Raw genomic sequence first — 21,694 nt, 5'->3', positions numbered from 1 at the left:
CAAAATACATTTATAAATAATACAGGCATTATCAAACATTCATTTAAAAATCTTTCAGTTTATAGGGAAGCCTAGATGTCCTCCTATTTCGTGTTTAGCATGAAGCGGGGACAGCAGCATTAAATTGTCCATTGCCTCCCATAAATTTTGTACTACCTTAAGCAATGTAGTTCCAAGTAGAACACATTAAAAATTGATGTCATTTCCCCATACCACACCTTCCAAGCTAACTTGGCTTGCTTTCCAAACCTCAATAATAATCAACAGTTCTCCCTTCCCCTTCATGCCCTGTACCATCCCCATGTAGTAAGAGTTGCAAAGAGAAACTGTAATGAGCGCTAATGAGTAAAGAGCAAAAGGGTGATCCTGACAGGAAAGGAGGTCTATCTCAGCATTTATTTTGTAATATGGTGGGAGCCTTAAAAAAATGGAAGCGTCCTGGACCTTACTCAACTTCTGACAGTTCCTGTTTCCAGTTGCTTTATCTCTGTGAGTAATAATCGGCCATTTTTTTCCAGGCACTTAGTACTGAAGTTTTAGGTCTTCTATGATTCTTGTTTTCTTTTTACCATCCATATTCAAACAGTTGCCAAACCAGTCAACTTTTCTAACTGAACTGCCTCTCTCTGGCTTTGAGCTACCCTATTGTTCTGGGTCTCATTGCCTAGATTACGAGAGGAATGTCCTCTTAACTGGCTGCCCAATTTCCCACCTGACTTTTCAAGCACAGCTCTGATTCTTAGAGCACTCCTACTATTAATGTGTCAGCATACATACAAAATTAAATTCCTTATTTTCCTTCCAGGCTCTCTATTTTTGCATTTCAGCCTCTCCTTCAGTCTGATTTCCTATAGTCCTGGGTTTTTGCATCTGATAGTCAAATTGTACAATTTCTCACATCTTGAAATCTCACATTTCTTTTTTCTCAGGATTTTGCTCTGACTCTGATATCTACCCCCCCACACACACTTCTCTCCACCTCGCTCCACACTTTTACCTGCTGGAGAGGACTATCTCCTTCAAAAAGTCTTCCTAGATCCTTTCCTCTGGCTGTAGCTTCTGCCTCTCTTGTAAAAATGTGCATTTTATTTGTGTCTTTCCTAACAGGTTGACTTTACTCTGCTTTGTTTCATGGCATCTGTATCCATGTCCATTTTAGTAGCTTCCACCATTCTGATATTGTACTTTTTAGTTTTGTCCTTCGATGCGCCAACAATTATTTTTTAAAGAATTGGGACCTAGACTACCAGCCCATGTGAATTTACAATTAATTATTCATTTCCTGAGTGCCTCTAAATCAGCTGATAAGGAATTAATAATGCTCGCTGAGTACTGTTCATAAATTAAGTGCAAAAAACATTTTAATAAAATGATACATTCTCTGACTTATTTGGCAAACAATGGAACTGTTCCAAGGTATTTTTATTCTATCAATAACTCCTAGATAATGAAAGGTATCAAGTCAGGTCATGGAAGAAAAAGAAATGTGAACTTACTGGTGAATCCGTGCACGGCTGAAGGGGCCAGTATAGCAGTCTGACTCCTGCAGGTTTGGAAAAGCTGACTTGTCAAGAACCATTGGGTTTTGGGACATCCATTTTTTTATTCTCCTAAAATAATTTTGTACACTGGAACAAATTCACATGAACTAGATTAGGTTGCATTCCAGAGCCATGCCTCTGTTCTATACCGTTCCAAAAAAGGAGTTTCCAAAAGACGTACACACACCCACACTCACACCCACACACAAGCATTTCTCTTGTTCCCACACAAAAGAAAGAAGTTCCAAAACAAACCAAATCTTGCAGTTTAAAGTCTTTTGGTGCAACTAGGTTATCCTTATGATAAAAATCTTGTGGAAAATATTAAAGAATCATCATACATAAAGATGGCGGTAGGAAAGAACATAACAATAAAAGGAGCGTGACCTGCTTATCTAAGTTGTGAGTGCACAGATGTATGTATGTAGGTATACCCACATCTGTAATTCTCTGAAAACTCGACAGCCATGTGGCTCTACAAGTGGAGACTAAAAGGAAATAAATGTCTACAACACGCTTATTCAACAGTGCTGCAAGCCCCAGCTGTGATGGAAACAGCAAGGGTTTTGGTGTCAAGCAAAACCAAGTTCAAAGGCAGTTTGGCACCACAGTGGCTGTGTGAACTGACAGATGTTATTTAACTTCTTGCCTCCATTTCCTCACTCAAAGAAAAACTGACTTAGCTGGAGATTTGAAAGGTGCTGTCTTATTTTATTTTTTAAAAGATTTATTTATTTATTTTTAAAAGAGGGGAGGGGCAGCAGGAAAGGGAGGGAGAGAATCCCAAGCAGGCTACACGCTGGGCTCTATCTCACAACCCCGAGATCATGACCTGAGCTGAAATCAAGAGTCGGACGCTTAACTGACTGAGCCATCCAGGCGCCCCTGGTGTCTTATTTTAAACTCGACCCAGGGTCAGGTAGACCCAGGGTGAGCCTACTGCATTTCTAACCAGCTCCTAGGGGATGTCCATGCTGCTATCCACGGGCTGCATTTTGAGTAATGGGTTTAGTACAGACACCAGATATATGACATTAAGATACTGTTTCAGGAAATCTTATATCATGATACTTTGGTCTCAGCTTTAGAATACAGTCATAACCCAGTTCTTATGTATATATACTGATTGGAATCATATTTACTGTACAAAGAAAAACAAGCAAAAGAAAGAGATATTGAGTCCAGAGATTGATTCCGAAAACCTAATTCTGAGTAACTGTAATAATAATTGTGTTTACTTAAAAAAACTGCAATATTTACACACTATGAGGTTCTTTGTCAATTTTTGGCCCCTTCCACAATAGTAAGAATCAAAGTAGCAGAATAGGATAGTTTCCTAGACAAGTACAATGTATCTTAATATCTGTTTGGCCAGCGCTGCTTAAACTTTTAAAAATTCAGTATAGCAATGTGCAGGCAGCTAATAGTGTATCTGAGGAATTATTCCACTCAAGTCTATTATGGTAAGATTACTATGCATAATTTGAAATAACAATCAATTGATATAAAGTTTAGCATGTGGAGAGTCTGGATCTTTCCTTTACCAGCTGGTTATCATATAGATCACAAGCCACTTTTGGTTTTAGAGGGACCAAAGTATTTTTTCTAGCCTAAAATAATAAATGGGCAATGTCTGAGGTGTTCATTTTGCTTCTTCTCATGATAACAAAAGCCTCTGAAATCACAGAGTATCTCCGTATTTCAGCGACTAGTGCACAGATATTTATAAATCACTGAACAGATTATATAGCAAATACTCCAGCTTTTTAAACTTGGCAGAGTGAGGAACATAGCAGAGTAGGAGGTGGAGGAGGAGTCTTCCAGGACTGAATTTGCCAGTTATTGAGATTGAGGCAAACATTTTCAATCTTGAGCTTTAGGTTCTTTATCTCTAGAGAGAGAAAGTGTTTCCATCTGTCTTACCTTACCAGGTGCTAGAAGGATCAAATAAAAGGATACATTCTGACAGCACTTAGGAAATGATGATGAACTACAGTTTCTGAGGGCCTGTCTCTGACAACATACAAATATACCGGAAGCGGAGATGAATTTTAAAAATATTAATGAAATAAAATGGCCTTCAGATCATCACTCATTTTTTATAGAAATAAATAATATTATAATGTAGACTTTTCATATGCACTTTCTATGAAGAAGTAAATGATTCTGATAGTGAAACGTGATCAGGCCTGGATTTGAATCATGGGATGCAAAGTTCTAGACTATTACTCAATTTCGTTGATTCTTATTCTATTTTCTCATCTCTTAAAGGAAAAGATATTTTGAGAATTAAATATGTAATGCTTGAATCCACAGTGCTAAGCACGCAGCAAGCACTCAGTAATGTTTACAATAATAATAAGGAGAGTTATTATTACTCTGTCTACTACTACTAGTCTCACCAACATGTCACCAACATGATCTAATGCAGTTTACACTCTACCAAATCTTTGTCACCTTGGCCATCTTGCAGACTCAAGGTTTCATGGCATATTGTGAAAAGGACTTCTAATGGAGCTTTAAGTTCCTTGGCTAAAATCAATGGAAAGCAGAGAATTCTATGGAAATTGAAAAGAAATCTGGATAAAAGGGCCAAAAGAACTTCATTGGAGCGCCAACTCTACCCAACCAGCTGTGAAATCTGGGAGAAAGGAGGAGGCATGGGGGTAGTAGAGAGTGGTGATAATGGTCATTTATTCTCTCAGATCTGCAAAACTAGTTATTCTTTGTTCTGCCTCCCCGAAGGGTCATTTTGAAGATGTTTTGATAACTGAATGTGAAAGTGCTTTGTAAACAAATGATAAATAGCAGCAATAATAAAACTATAGCCATTTCCTATCAACCTGCCAGGAGAAATGACAATCTTCAAAAGCTGGATAATTGCCTGTACATTATTCATCACCTTTTACTGGTCAAGATACCTAGGCACAAACATCTTTCCCACTTCAAGAATGGAAAAGCACAAGTGAAATCTAAATGCACATAATTGATTTTCATTTCTCTCTTGCCAATTGTCTACAAATTGGGTTTTTAAAATTTTATAACAATGATGGTCACCACACACACACACACACACACACACACACACACACACACACACACACACACACACACACACACACACGGGGATGGGGGAGTGGGGGGACACTTAAACTTTTTCTCCAAAGTTAAAGTTTAAAAAAAATCAAAATCAGTCATTTCCCTAAGTGAAAGTCTAAACTCAAGCAAATAACATGACATCCTTTTTCTTAGTTTAATATGTCATATACTTTTATAAATGCCCTTCCTATGTATTATCCTTCCCGTATGCATCCAAAAAGTCAAGGAACAAAGAAAACTATTTGTAATAAGTAAATTGTAAAGAGGTAGGCTGTAGCAATGTTTAAGGTATTTTAATAATTATTTGGAACATATAACTGAATTTTCATTTCATGAAATTAAACAGAAAATAATAAACACAAAAGATAATAAAACATTATGATACATAATATAGTATTTATTTTTCTAGTTTATTTTTAAGTTTGACCAAAATAGAAAAAAAACCCATTTTTTCCACTATTAAAGATGTTTTCTTTAGAATTTAATATACACATTTATCATTCATTCTAGACACAAGTGCACTTTAAGCTAAATTACATAATATAATACAGAAATTTGTTGCTATTTTAATATATAGGATTTTACCCCTCTGCTAGTCTCTGAAAGAAAGATGCTTGTTTATCAGAAAACACACTAATTATATAGTAGCAAAATCTCACTAATTCTATAGAGCACACTGAACCTAACCCAAAGACATTTTATCAACACATCAAACATAATGCAGGCACATGCAGAGAAAAACAAAACCCTCTGCAGTTGTAAATTCATATATTTTATTTCCAATGACTTTTACATTATTATATAAAAATAATTTTGGAAATTTGCTATATGACTAGGACCAAATATGCACAAGGGGAATGATAAAAGTTCATTTTAAATCTGAGCATGTTAACCCAACAAAAAGAAAAATCTGACCTGACTGAGGAGCATCATTAATAATTTTAGTATTTTAAAGAGACTTTTAAGTCTCTTAATTAAGACTTTAATTCCTCTAATATTCATTCTAACTTCAAGTCCCCCCCATTATTTATTTCCTTTGTTTGTTACCTGTCCCCACCACATCTAAATTTAATGTATAAGAGAGACCAACATTCTCCTCTCCTAAAATGAAAAATTTTCTTAAAGTTCTAAATTATATTTAGCCACTTTCTCTGGTAAAGAAACTTGATTTATGGAATCCTTTCCTAAAATGTTCTGATGTTCACACTATATGATTCCAGTTTTGTGTCATTCTGACTTGTAGCATCCTGCAGTATTATTCAATAGAGCATACTCTATCATATTTTGCTTTCACTAACTGATTCTTTTGCAATGAGCAGAAAAAGAGCCAAGTATAAGGAGCCTTTTGTTTTTAGCACCCATTGAATGGAAGTTCATTTTCCTCAGTGAAAACAGGGCCGAGGTGATTGAGGTGGGAGAGCTTCTCCTGTCTCACGGCTGTGGTTTGATAAATTCCTTTGTCATAGCTACTCTTACCATAGTAGGTAAAGAGAAGTTTTGAGATGAAGCTCTTGAAGAAAAGTTTGTTTTCAATATTAGGATAAGACAGGCAGCTCAGCTGGTGAAATAAGATGCTATGTGGCTTTGGTAAACCACTTCATCACTCTGGAGGCTGGTCTCTCCTTGACCACCTCTGTCAAACAAGAGATTTGGACTGAATGATCCAGAAGGTTTCTGCCATGTCTGTTCTTCTATTACTCTAGTGGGTCATCATTTGCCCATCAATCCTGATTTTATAACTATTTTTTAAATTAAAATCTCCTGAGATGCTAACTTGCAATTAAAATCCTCCTCTCACAACAATTACATCAAAAAAGGATTGCAGGGACACTTGAGTGGCTCAGTCGGTTAAGCATCTGCCTTTGGCTCAGGTCATGATCCCTGGGTCCTGGCATTGAGTCCCGCATTGGGCTCCTTGCTCAGTGGGAAGCCTGCCTCTCCCTCTGTCTCTGCCTCTGCCCCTGCTTGTGCTCTCTCTCCCTGACAAATAAATAAATAGAATCTTAAAAAGAAAAAAGAGGATTGCAGGCATGGCAATGGTAAATAGAAAAAAAAAAGAGATAATCTGATTTTAAACATTGTTAAATTTGGCATAAGTCATTTTGGAAATCTTTGAACAAATCAACAAAGTTTTTTTTTCCTAAAATTTACAACTGCTGATATGAGTAATCAAATGTTTCTTTTTATTTCTTTTTCCCAAATGACAATCAGTTGTAAACAAATTACGCATCACCCACTGACCTGCCCATTGATTTGTTCCTCCGGTCAGTGTAATAGCATTTTTTCCTGAAAAATAATAGAAACAGATGAAGACAGTCATGTGAAAAAAGAGAAACCAGTGAGTGACAACATTCGATCATATTGAGTATACTAACCCTCCAACTTCCACACACCTAAGAAAGACATGAAATAAGCCAATATAATAGTAAGAATTCTGAATGTACATTGTTTTAATTTCAGACTTGAAGTTACTAATAACAAAAAACTTTGATAAATCAATAGATCACTTTTGAATATTTGATTTTTAATTCCATTCTTTGAGTCTGTCTTCTGCCACCCAATGCATATTAACTGGATCATTTGCTTATATGAAGTCATCCATCCATCCACCCATTTATATTTCTATCCATTTAACACATATGTAATAAATAGCTATTCTGCAAGCTATATTAAGGTATAATCACTAAAAATGTAGAGAAAAAGAGGGCATCTACCCTCAAAGAGCTTCCTTTATAGTTGAGGAGATAAGTGATGGTTATAATAAATTGTGATAATGCAGGAAAACAGAGAGGCTATGGAAGTACCTAGGAAGGGATCTCAATTAGTTGTTGTACATGAAGGAGAAAGGAGTCAGGAAAAACTTCCCAGAGCATGTATTATCTGTGTTGAATCTTGAAGCATGAGTGGGAATCGTCCTCTGAATAAAGTACTTAGGACATGGTATTCTTGACAGAGGTAGCAGCATATGAAATGGCTATAGGAGCAACACCAAATATTTAAAGATTCAGGAAACTGCAACTACTTTAGTAGTCTCTGGAGTATAAGTTGCAAGTTGAGCATAGTGATAAAAAAAGCTGACAGGGATGATGAACAAGGCACAGATAATGAGGGGTCTTACCACTGACTCTAAGGTTTTTGGATGAAAAACAATGGATGAAAAACATTGAGTGTTTTAAGTAGGTGTGAAGCATGTCTGATTTTAGAGACTCTAGAATTTCGTGACAGAGGTTAATTCATCTCCTAAAAGATTTGTACCATAGCCTCATTTTGGAGCTCAGAAATCTCATGGTCTAGGCCTTCTAAAATGCCTTTTTATCCCTGCCCACCAAAACCTATTTCAGAAGATCAGTGAATTCTTCCCTCTGTGGCATCTTGAAAGCAGAGCTGAATCAGGACAATCGATATTTGGTCCTAACTGTGTTATTAACTACTTAGAAAACTTGAAAACCTGAGCTACCATATTTCATTGCAAACACTAGTCATATTGCTAAAAAAGACATTTTTTCAGTTGTCACTGCCATACCGCAATACTAAATTCAAATATGGAATTTCAAGGCTTGCCATGTCTATCCTAAACTCATTTAAATACCTCCCCCCTTCATTTTTTCAAATATACAGAAATTTGTGTGCATACATAATTAATTTCCCATTGGAATACAAACCATCTTCTCTCTGAACTTCCTCTACACAGACTGTCTTGCACTATTTAATCATCATTATATAACTGATCATGGACTATCTTCTATAGGACATTGGGCCTCTTGAAGATAGTAGTTTTATTTCATTTGACTTCGTATGCCTGCTGTATACTTGGCACACTGTTTGATAAATAGTAAGTGATCAGAGGGCTGATGAATAAATGAATGAGTCTGTTTAATTTATAGTTGCATTTATTTCCTTCAATGCTTGAGACCACTTTACATTTAATAAACATTTGCTAAATGAGGTATTCTTTTTTAAAGCTACAAATGTAGAAATTAGCTTAAAATAATTTTTAGCACAAAAAATCTAGGGATGTTATGTAGAGGAGATAAAAATTATAATTATCAACCATAGATACGGTAAGAAATAGTAGAAAAGCAAGGGGACATTTAGATTTAACATTATTCTCCATTTATCTTTATTGATGCTAGTTTGAAATTTCTCATAAACATTTTTAATCTTTGAAATATTTTGGGAACAATAGGAAAAACAAAGTAAGAAAATAATAAAAGATGAATATATATACTTTTTAAACTAATATTATAAAAGCAAATAAAAATGAAAAGACTCACTTTTCCCAATTAACCAGCACTCTAATTATCAGTCAAATCTAGGATGAACTATGTGTGACAATTAGTACTGTTGATCCTCTTACCTGAAGACTGGTTATTGCTTCTCTGTTTGGCTCTATTAAAGAGTGAGATTTCTTTCTGTCTTTGCAATATCTTAGCAAACTGCCTGTGATGATTTTTCCCCTAATTTTTCATTTGAAAGATTCTACGATTTTACACCTTGCATCAAGGCAACATCTATCTCCCTATCTCCCTACCCACCTATTTACAACAACCACTCAAAACTGTAAGTAAATAAAGATGTGAACCACTGTTTCCAAACCAGTGTTTCACATAGCCATGTGGTCACAAATGGAGATGTCTGCAGGGCCAAGGGAGATGGGCAGTCACATGTGTGGAACCCTGGGTCGCCACCTTCTCAGGAAGAACTGCTCCACTCTTACCTATTTCATATGTTGGGACGCCTGTTTCTACGTTATTTTATTTTTGAGTGAAGTGTCCTTTGCATAAAAAAAGTGATCTAAGTTTAATCCCAATTGTGATAAAAAGATTGTTCTTAATGGTTTAAAAATCTATCCCCCCCCAATCTGCTATGTTTAAAATATTTGTGGGAGAAGATTAAGAATCCCATTAAGGAACTCAAACTGAGAAGTGAGGGGATGACTAAATCATCTTAAAATATGTTTGACTCTTTTATTGTGAAAGGGGTAAGAATGAATAGGAACCACCTTTGAATCAAAAGAAAAATAATGAAAGCAGAACTTAATATTTCTGGAATGTGGAAGACACAGGCTAAGTCCTTGCTGATAGGAGAAAAATAAGAAAATTTGAACTATTTTCATCCTCTGAAATTTTCTTGGGTAGTTTTTGAAACATCAAGTCTAATATGCAGGCCATATTTACTTTGGAATAATAATCATAAAAGGGAATGCTAGAAAATTTAGGTGTATAAAGTTCTACACATACATTTAAGCAGAGAATTTAGATAAAATGCTCAAGATTCATGTTCATACAATGATTTCTCCTTATTGTATGGCAGGGTTACAACTAATAATTTTTTTTCTGAATAAATTTGCAGTTTTTCTTTGTGAAATATAATAGGTAGGTTTCAATGCTGAATACATATGTAGGATAGCCGAGCATGTGTAAGCTTTTTTATGCATAAATCTTTTAAAAACTCTTGTCCTAAAAAGAGATACGTGTTTTTTCCTATTTAAGTTCTTTGTTATTATATATTTTAATTTTAAGGCAGGATATATGTTCTTAAATGTGATAACAGTTGACAATTGGAAACTGAATTGGCCATCATAAAAACACTTTGCCACCCAGTTTATGCTTGTATAGCATTCTCTTTTTATGAGGCAATGGCTATGCCAAATTTCATGTGTACCTTATAAATAAATGAGAAGTTAGTTATTAAGGAGTTAATGTTACATCTATTATTTTAACTGATCAGGAAAATGTTCCAAGAAAACTGTGTGTTCCAGTATTTGTCAAACTGTTTTCCCAAGAACACCTACATATTAAGATTAAAAAAAAAAATCCCATCATCAAATGGGAAAGGGTGCTTTGTATAACCAACTCTTGAAATGTATAAAAATGGTCAGAATTATTAAAATATTAAAATTGCTAAGACAATATTTCTTTACCATCTGCATCAGAATCCTGTGGGATGCTTGTTAAAAATATATATACCTTCTGTTCTAGAATTAGTATGCCATAATCTCCGGGGGGGAGGGCTCCAGGAACCTCATGTTTACTAAGTGTCCCAGGTAATTGTAATGCACTCTAAAGGCAGAATGAGAACCACCTCTCTAAAAATACCTACAGTAAATAAACTTACTGTTTAACTCAGAAATTCAGAAACATATTTGCTCACAGGATATTTTTCTCTTAAGAACCTGGAACTAGTATTCCTTTGATACATTTTGAAAAATGTTGCATATTTTCTAATATTTATGTTATTAAATCATGAGAATTTCAATGGCATTTTCCATAATTTTTAGTAATGCAGCAGTTGTAAACATTGTTTAAAAAAACATGTTATAAGGGGGCGCTTCAGTGGCGCAGTTGGTTAAACGTCTCACTCTTGGTTTTAGCTCAGCTCATGATCTCAGGGTCTTGGGATCAAGCCCCACATCAGGCTCTGCACTCAGCCAGGAGTCTGCTTGAGATTCTTTCTCTCTCCCTCTCCCTCTGTCCCTTGCCTGCTCATGCGCTCACACGCACTCCCTCTCAAATAAATAAATCTTAAATAAAATAAAATAAAAAACATCTTATAAAGAAGAAATTTCGGGGGCACCTGGGTGGCTCAGATGGTTAAGTGTCTGCCTTTGGCCCAGGTCATGATCCCAGGGTCCTGGGATCGAGCCCCACATCAGGCTCCCAACTTAGCAGGGAGTCTGCTTCTCCCTCTGCCTCTGCCCCTCTCTCCAGCTCATGCTCTCTCTCTGCCTGTCTCTCTCTCTCCCAAACGAATAAATAAAATCTTTTTTTAAAAAAGGAAGAAATTTTGGCCACAATATCAAGAAGAGATAGTAACTGCATACATTTCAAGGTTTTCATAGTTCCTTCTTTAGATGTATCAGCACTCTCCTTTCAAATGCAATAGTACCAGGAAAATTTTTAAAAATGAGTATCATTTTAGAAAGGAAAAAAAAAATCTCTCTGAAGAGAACAGCTTCTTCAAAAGCTACCGTAGGTCAAGACACCATGGTACACAGCCTGGAGATCTAAGCTCTAATTCATACCAACTGAGGACACTCACAATCTGGTAAGGGAACTGTTTTTTAGGGAACTTCTAAGAAAAACAACAAAAGGAATTAAATTCAGGATAGATTCTTTAAAAATTAAAGTTATGAGAGTACTGATTATTCTATCATTGAGTTTCTCAAAATTCATCTGAAAAGGTAAGAGTCAGGGCAAGGACAGAGAGGAGGTCAGTGTTCTCCCAACAGACTTGCAATTTTTAAAAATTAGTAAAATCCGACATTATGGTGAAAAGAGCTATATGAAAAGTATGACAGTGTAAACTGTGTTGCCATTGTCTTCATAAGATTTTTTTCCCCTGTAGACTACAGGGAATCGATAGTGAAGTGATTGAAGTGAATTGATAAAAAAATCTTTGAATTTTGAATGTCCAATACTTGGAGTAAAGCAAACATGTTAAGTGACATTGTATTCATAACTTATTCTTTCTCTGTGTGCAAGTATAACTGGAGCCTTAAGAACGAGAGTCTTTGCTGGGATCTAGGTCAAATTGTGTCAAATCCCTCCTTGTGCAGCACAAAAGGAACAAAATCTTCTGGACTCCTGGCCAACATCTGTTTTGTATAAAGTCCAGAGGAGGTTAGGGGGACATATGCAGCCTTTCTGATGAGATGTTTTGACACAATGTTCACTCAGTCTGAACTCAACCTGAATGCTGAAACCGACAGAAATGGGACACTGTGATAGACTCTAAGGGTTTTAGTTTTCTCGTTTTAGATCTACAAGGAAATTACTTTGTGCATGAATTCAATTACAACTCTTTTTAGACACGATGTTGAAATCACAGGACAAGGGGTAGATAAGGGCACCTGATTTAGTTAAGATTAATTTAGAAATATTTTAGCAATCTCTTACTGATATCAGAAACCAGGTCATCATCTTGAGGGTCATACTTTTCATTCTATGTTTACATCATGTAGTCAAATTTGAATTTGTTAAAAGTAGATAATTTTGCAATATAAACAAAATAACAGGTGCCCACAATCTCACCTATCAGGAGTCATTTTTAGCATAGTGTATTTTATTACAGTAATATACAATAATTAATATATAATGGTAAATATATTAATTATAATATATTAACTAATATGTCAATTACTAATATGATATATATTCATATATATTACATTTATATATGTGTTAACATATAATTAATATATAATAAATATATTTCTTATATTTTCTTTCTATTTCATTTCTATGAGTTTTATATTTTTGGAATTACATTGTGTGAGTAATTATAATCATAATGTATATAAAATTTAAATACTATAATGTATATAAAATTTAAATTTTATTATTTACTACAATTGTTAAGAAATCCTATACCCATTCATTTTGTAAATGGAATTATATTCCATTGCAAGAGTGTATTCTAATTTACTCCTCTATCGTCGAATATAGAAGATATTTCCATTTTCCATGATTGTAAATAATACTTCAGGGAATGTTTTTACACATTTTTCTCTTATCTTCTTAAGGTAAAAAATGGAGAGTATAAAAAGTTTTAAGGATCACAAAAAATATTTTCAAGTTGAGTTTCAGAATATTTTATGAAGTTTAACTTGAACCATAAATAAACATCTGATTATTTACCATATCTGTGCAATGTTTGAATGTAACTATTTGTAAAGTTCTTTACTAATTTCATAGGTTAAAATATATCACATTGTTTTAATTCTGCATGATTTTATGTAGCATGAATATGTACAAACCAAACAAGAAGAAATCAGATAGAGCAAATGGCAAATATTCTCCCATTATCAAATTGTAATAAGTCCCAGGCAAGTATTTCAAGACTTTTTAGAAAGTGACATAGTGTCAAAAGAGAAGAATTCCTCAGAAGTTGAGAAATGTAGCGTAGTAGAAGTATATGTTTACCAAGCTGTCTCTCCAGATTAGTTCAGTACAATGACTTGAACTGAAAGCAGTCCTTTGCAGACCTCACACTAGCTGATCATAACACAAATAACATCTCATAGGCCGTTATTGGCTTCTTTCAGGAACCAACTTTTATAGAAACGTACAGACTTCAGTTTCTCTTAGGTAACTATCATTTGTATAAGGTGCTGTAGAAATTAGACTTTTCTTTCCCTTATCCTCTTTTGCTTTACAATTTGTTATTATTATTATTCTTTGCCAAGCTTTTTGAGGTATTATTTGCTTATCTCTTAAATATAATTTTTAAAGAGAATTTTTAAACTCTTAGCTAAGTTTGAATATGAACCAATTAGGTACCCAATCCTAATATTGTCAGTAAGATTCCTCAGTAGTTGCCAATGTTTTATCAATTTCTGTTTTGTGGACAATGGCTGTGTTTGCATCTTTCAAAGCCTGAGGTGTTTCAAATGACTAAAAAGATGGGACCATTATCTCATATTTTATTTTGAAAGCCATGGAACCATAAGACTTTTCAGCACTCTTACTAGAATTGGCCACCTTCATGCTACCAGGTCTGAGATGTTTCTCTGTATTTTTGAATTGTACTCTTACTGTTCACTCATATTCATTATCTAGAGGCTCTTTTACTTGGTATCTTGTTACTCTTTTTAAACCCTCTTATCTGCTGATGAAGCACATTGAGTTCTAAAGAAGCATAATATTTTTGCACATAGTGGGAACATTATTGAATTTCACATGGAGGAGGTGATACATTCTGCATATAACACAAGATACGTAATATAGGGAAGCTCAGGTCTATTCAAACTTCGTTTGCCTGGAGGAAGAATGGAAAAATCTTTGAATGGAGCAGGCCTCCCGTTCCCAAGTATCCTCTGGGACTCAGGACAGAAGTAAGATTATGCAGTTGAACTGCAAGTAATGATTCTTGCTAACTGCTATACCAAGAGAAACACTCTATTTGTTTACAAATGGATGCTACACACACTACCTGCCTTCCACAAAAACAGTAAGAGTTTTTACCTACCCATATGAAATAAGAACTGAGACTGATCTTGGAAACTATAAGTTAAATTCTGAAAACAACCATTTTTCCCTCCCTCTAGGCCAGTCCACCTAGAAATGTTATAAAACATCCAAGGGACCATAAGTTTTATCACATTTGACAAACATATTAGAAGGGAAAAAAAGTGTCCAAGATATTCTAACATTTGGAAGAAAAAGCTCTGTAGAGTTACATTTGTTGCTCTAAAGTTTTGCAAAAAACACTCATCTTAATATACATTGAGATAGAATGAAGTAAAATTTGAAAGTACCTGAAGGGCATCCTGATATTTAGCCTTTCCGCATACTTGCACAGTGTGTCCCATGGAATATGAATTTTAATAAACATGATATCAGGGTTTGCGACAGCTGGCTGCGAAGGACAGAAAGGCAGTCACCATTATTTAGAATCAGAGCTGATGATATTGTGTCACAATTTGATATGAAAAGAAAAAACTCTGTTACCTTGTCTCCACATAAATCATTGTCACTGATTTAAGGGGGATTTATATGAATAAAAATTCTTAATACAGAAATACCTTCATAAAAATGTAACAATGCCATTGAATATAAGAATAATTTTTCTTATATTGATTGTTATCAAGATCCAGAATACCCAACCAGAAAAATCATGAACCAGTTAGGAATCTGAAGTTATTCTTGTTGGAGACTTTATCATGATCCTGCTCAGAGGGAACAGAAAACACTGACAGTTGCCACTAGTCATTCATTGATTCGTTCACTTATTCTTCTAGCATATTTTATTGAGTAATTACTACCTGCTAGGTCCTATGAAAATCCTGGGAAAAAACGGAGTAAAAATCATACAGGTCCTTGACCTTACAGAGCTGTCAAATTTGCACACTTACTTAAACCTTTTAGTCCAGAAGAATTTAAGTGTCTTTGATCCACACAAAAGGTTTTTAAGCAGAGTTAAGTGTGCATCAAAATTATTTAAGGGGCCTTTAACAAAATTCTAGTTCTTAAGAATTCCCAGAATTGGATTCCATTGTTCTGAATATTTTGTTCATATTACTAACAGAGAATCAGCTGAATTTTTGAACCAGATAATTATTAGAATTCTTAGATGTGGCCCACTAGTCTAAAATAGGTAACTAAGTAATTGACTAGTTTGGCATTACATACCAATCATGGTCATATTCTATTTTTTCCAAAGCCTAGACAATTATTTCCTCAAGTTCCTGTACTATTTGAGGCCCACACAGCAAGGAGGTTGTTCATGACTATTCTAGCAGTGAATTCCACAGAGCTTATCCTTCAAGTGATTAGAGATGCTGAACATACATAAAGGAACAACTGTGGTTTGCTACCACTTAGGCAGACTTGCCAGGTTAGACACAGCTGGACTGCATTTGGTTGGCATTGTTCATTTAAATTTCAGCTAGATGGAACTTCTCAAGAAACATAACCATCTTAAAAGCTCAAAAGGGGGCGCCTGGGTGGCTCAGGCATTAAGCGTCTGCCTTCAGCTCTGGTCATGATCCCAGGGTCGTGGGATCGAGCCCCCTATTGGGCTCCCTGCTCAGCGGGAAGCCTGCTTCTCCCTCTCCCGCTCCCTCTGCTTGTGTTCCCTCTCTTACTGTGTCTCTCTCTGTCAAATAAATAAGTAAAATCTTAAAAAAAAAAACTCAAAAGTATGGAAGAAATTTATCATTTTAATTTAAAATCACATGCATTTTATAATTAAATTGTACAGTTTTATATCCATCCATTCATAAAGCCCTGTATTTTAGGTGTGGCTCATTTCATAAATTTGCCAGAGCAATATTTCAAATTTGTATCGCCAATATTTTAGAACAGTATTGTTAGAAAACCATGGGGCAATCATCTGGCTGATACTCAGATATAGAGGGTATCATTGCCATAGGACAGGCACTTCCATAGACCAGCATTTGCTAAAGTTTATTCCACGGAGTACTATGAAAAAAGAGGCAAGATATTCCATGGTCAAAAAATTTTGAGTTTCTCACTAGAGGACTTATGAGACACTTTAATATGTGTATACTTGCTAAAAATATCCAAGAAGGTGAGAAAAGTAAACTAAATTTTCAAAATTTTGGACCATGGGTTATTTTCTTCCTGACAGTTTATTGAGGTACCTCTATTTTGCAAATCATCATGGGAAAAATAGCAAAAGATGTTTTCACAAAAGTATAATTTCCAGAGAGCTTTCCTACTTCAAATATGTTTGTTTTAAATTACAGGTAAAGAATGTGGGAATAAAATTGACAATGACAGAAGAAGACATTGTATGTGTTAAATATCAACAGGCCTTTGAATTTAGACCAAGGTCATACACATTAGCTATGATTGAGAAAATAATGTGTAGAATTTTTAAAAATGAAATTAATTCATTTAAACAACTATTTGTTTTTTACCTAGCTCTAAAGGAAAAGGAGAACAATTATAATGTTATCTCTGGCTTCTTTTTAGCAACTATTACAGACTTGGTTGTAGGTTTCTGTGCAGCCACTAGGTATTTATCCAAAGGATACAAAAATAGTGATTTGAAGGGGCACGTGCACCCCAATGTTTATAGCAGCAATGTCCACAATAGCCAAACTATGGAAAGAGACCAGATGTCCTTCGAAAGACGAATGGATAAAGAAGATGTGGTGTATATATATATATATATATATATATATATATATATATATACAATGGAATACTACCCAGCCATCAGAAAGAATGAAATCTTGCCATTTGCAATGACATGGATGGAACTGAAGGGTATTATGCTAAGTGAAATAAATCAGTCAGAGAAAGACAAATACCATATGATTTCACTCACATGTGGAATTGAAGAAACAAAACAGATGAACATCGGGGAAGGGAAGGAAAAATATAATAAGATAAAAATAGAAAGGGAGGCAAACCAAAAGAGACTCTTAACTATAGGGAACAAACGGAGGGTTGCTGGAGGGGAGGTGGGTGGGGAGATGGAGTAATTGTATGATGGGCATTAAGGAGGGCACTTGATGTAATGAGCACTGGGTGTTACATGCAACTGATGAATTACTAAATTCTACCCCTGAAACTAGTACTACACTATATGTTAACTAAATTGAATTTAATAAAAAAAAAAAAAAGAAAAGAAAGGTTTCTGTGTAGGAGTGATAGAATCAAGAAAATCTTTCTAAAGCATAAAAAGCATAGGCATTTAAATGACTCCTTCACCGAGGCAAGTGAAAGAAGAATTTCATGTTTTATTATAGTTTTTCCTGCTTTAGCCATACAAAAGTTCTTATATTCAAATTGATAACAAAGATCCTTCTTTTGAAATTATGGTGTTGGCTGCTGGTGTTACACTAACTTGCCTTTTTGCTTACCAAGCGCAAGTTAAATTTCTTCAATCCTAACTGCCTGCTTAGAAGAAATCACATGGTATGGTAGACAGAACATAAATTGTGGAATCACAGAGATTTAAGTAAAAATTCCATCTTTACCAGGTACTTAGTTTTGTGAACCTGGGGAAATTACCTAACCTCTCCGATCCTGCTCTCTCTCCTGAGAAATGGAGACAATGATCTTAACTCACAGAGCTGTTAGGAGTGTTATGAGAGACTGGACATATAAACTACTCAAGTATAACAGGATATCCAGAATTGTTCATTCTCTGTCAAGAGCATGCTTCTTCAATCAAACCCAAACCTAAATAATGGCTAATTTCAGAACTTCACTAGAATCCTTCTCTCTCACTCTCTTTGTCTTTTTTCTCAGTAATTAGCTACCAGGTTCATCTTTAACCCTTGGTTGTATAAGCCTTCAATAATAGGACTTTTGAGTTATACAAGTATAAAACCAGTAACAACCTATATTTGGGGAAAACTCTAGAGTGACTTGAATGAAGTGACTGAAGAATTAAATATTTTTCCGGTAATATAAACTGGATATAAATTGTAATAAAACTGTATTTCTACAGACTGTAGTCTCTTTGGAAGGTGTCTCTTCCTTTACATGTATTTAAATTGTCCTATACCTGTATGTTATTGCTTGCTCCTAGGGAGAGGTGGGCTCTTTTTCAGCAGTTATAAAGAGAGAGAAAATGATACCCTCAGGATTACAGAAAATGTATCTAGTATTTGTTTTCCCCAGAATCTGGAAGAGAGGCCTCTATGAAAATGAATGAGTCCAGACACAGACAAAAACCAGTCTATTCCACATTGACACATTCTACATGTAGAATGATTTAAGACTGAAAAACAAGCCTTTGAGAAATGCACTGAAGTTTGAACATTGCATCCCCTCCAATGGTTCCATGTGAGTTTGAAAGCAGGGATCTCTATTGTGGAACAGACAGCTCCTGGGACAAAAAACAGTCTCTCAGGAGCCGGACCTTATTCCAGTGTAAATAGAGATATCATTTTCCCTCAGAGCATCATGGTTCCTGAGGCTTAGGCATGTTGGTTGCCAGAGTACAGTTGTAACATGAAGAGGGTGTGAGTGAAACATGTTTTGGGAGAGGTCTTGGAAGGTTTAACTTCCACAGCTGGAGAGCTTGGGTTTCAAACTACCAGATGGGTCCAGATTTGCTTTATCTTACAGTATGTACAACAAGAGTTGATCACTCCTCACTTCCCCACAGCTCCCACCATCATCTCTGGCCTAGATTCCTACCATGCTGTCCAACAAAGCCTTTGCTCACATTCTTGCCCCCAGTAATCTATTCAGAGCATAATGGCCAGAGTGATTCTTTAAAATAGAACTCAGATCATATGACTTCTCAGAACCCTATTGCATTCAAAGTGAAAGCCAAAGTGTTTTTCAGTGACCTACACAATCTCAAGCTCAATATCTTCCTACTACTTTACCCCTCACTCATTCTACTTCTTATCCTTTGGTCACTTGCTACGACTTGCCTGTCCTTGCCCCATCTTTCTCACCATGTCTATTCTTTTCCCTGTAGTATTTGTTATCTTCTAATAAGTGAAACTATTTATTTAGGTAAGTGCCATGAAAGAATAAAAGAGCTATGGCTTTTATTTATTTTTGTATACCAAGCACCGAGTTCTATGCTGGGCACACAGTAGTCATTCACTAAACATTTGTTGAATGGATGAATGAGTGAGTTAACTTATTTTAAGTACATGTTCTATGTAACTTGTACCTCACCAAGAGATGATGGAAACAAGAATGCAAATAAACGAGAATTATTCTGGAAGAGGTGCTATGTGAAAATTCAAATTATCACCATGAATAGCTGGCATAGTACTGATTATTAATTCAATCCTGTCAACCTTTAAGATGTGAAAATATCTAATGCACTTAAATAAAAGAGATGCTTTAGAAAGATGTTTCTACATTAATTCTACCATCAAGGAGTGAAATGTCAAGCTAAGTGCACATACAGCTAGAACATTTCTAATTCTGTATGTCTTAACTTTAAATATATATAGATCTTTTTCAAGCAGCATGAACTGTCTTCTTTTATAACTTCCTCAACTTAATTTCTCTTTTGTTACACCTCTACTTAAAACAAAACAAAAGTAGTTTCATTTTCTCGCAGCTACTGAGTAGGGGTTGGTGAAGGGATGGTGTTGCCAGGGAAAAAGATTACTTTCTCCCTTGGAATCAAAAGCTCCCAATTTGGCGCTATTCTGTTAGCTCTGATGAAGGCAGGCTTTTTGGAGGGAACAAAACACCCACCGCCTTCACACTTCACATCATTAATTATTCCATCCAAAATTCCCAAGAAGTAGAACATTCTCTCTTGAGAGAAGAGGAAATTTAAAAATTGAGTTTTTACAAAGTCACTCTCTGTGAGCTGGTGGCAGAGAGCTGAAAGAAAACAGAATGTGATAGCTCACGAGAGTAAGTCTAAGAAGAAGACAAATTGCTCATATGATCTGGAAATGTACTTGGAACACAAACACAGTTACAGATCATCTACCTATTCATTCATATGGCCTTCCAATATGAATCACTATTTACTGATGATGTGATCATCTAGAAATTGTCCATATGAACATGTGATATAATGAGGATTTGAAACCTGCTCTCTGCCAGACTCAGGGCTTAGTTCTGGTGAATGTAAATTTAAAAACTGGGGACTTGTTCCCTAAGGGATATTCCTACTTTTCAGCTAACAAGTCAGATATTTGCTGACGTGTTCACGATTTCCTTTTCTCTGTCCTCATGTCACAAACCCTTTCTTTTCCTTCCCCTTCTGCTTCCCTTCCTCCCTCTACCCTTCTTTCCTGGATCTTCCCCATCATCATTTAAGCATCTCATATAAGAAAAAAGAAAGAAAGAGAGAAGTGAAACCTCATGAGAGCTCTTTCCCCTCTCTGGCTATTGCTCTTCATCCTCCCATGCACAGGGTGCTGATGACATTTGCTGTCGCTTTTGCTTTTCCACTCCCTCGTCACTCTTCAACCCATGTCCATCTTGCTTGCACATCCATCTCTTCAGAGAGATGATTCTCATTACTTTCACCAAAGACTTCTACAACCTCCAATGGAACGGGTCTCCTTCTTATCTTACTGGTCTGCTTAGCAGTATTTTACCCTGCTAACCACTTTTCCCTGAGACTCTTCCTCTGCCTCTTCCACCTACCTCCAGATCCTTCAAATGTCTACTCTCTTCTCCTACCTTTTACAGGCTCACTCTTAGATTCATTTTCTTCTCTTTCCTCTAGTGGTTTCATCCTAATACATGGCTTATATTACCATCTATATTCTAAAGACTAAAGCACTTACCCTCAGTTCACACTCCTCATTGGGCTCTAACACAAATTTCAAACATTTTCTACTTGTATTTCTCAAAGGTCCCTCAATTACTAGCTTATGATCTTTATTCCCATAATCTCATCCCACTTTCTCCCTAAATTAGCTCTCTTCTTGTCAAAAGTAGTTTTCTACTGGCTCCTCCTTCTGCCAATAGTATTCTGCCCCTTTATCTTCCCACGATGGACTCCTTTTCCTTTACATCACTTTCTTTCAGATCACACATGTTAACATAACTACCTAGCCACATTCCCCATATAAGTTATTCTGTTTTAGGGGCACCTGGGTGGCTCAGTTGGTTAAGCATCTGACTCTTGATTTT

At 35.6% G+C, this 21,694-nt stretch overlaps 1 protein-coding gene across 1 annotated transcript in view; it reads right to left on the bottom strand.

Annotated features, from left to right (window-relative positions):
• Window positions 1–21,694, bottom strand: part of ANO3 (anoctamin 3) — a 437,993-nt gene that overhangs the window by 102,791 nt on the left and 313,508 nt on the right. Inside the window, 3 exon segments of the mRNA XM_035722983.1 lie at window positions 1,497–1,628; window positions 6,882–6,926; window positions 14,899–14,999. Of these exon segments, the coding sequence (XP_035578876.1) occupies window positions 1,497–1,628; window positions 6,882–6,926; window positions 14,899–14,999 (278 nt within the window).

The sequence above is a fragment of the Zalophus californianus genome, chromosome 11, assembly GCF_009762305.2.
Source record: "Zalophus californianus isolate mZalCal1 chromosome 11, mZalCal1.pri.v2, whole genome shotgun sequence".
Lineage (NCBI taxonomy): Eukaryota > Metazoa > Chordata > Mammalia > Carnivora > Otariidae > Zalophus > Zalophus californianus.
The sequence above is the reverse complement of the archived record's forward strand: the minus strand, read 5'-3'. Positions and strand labels throughout refer to the sequence as shown.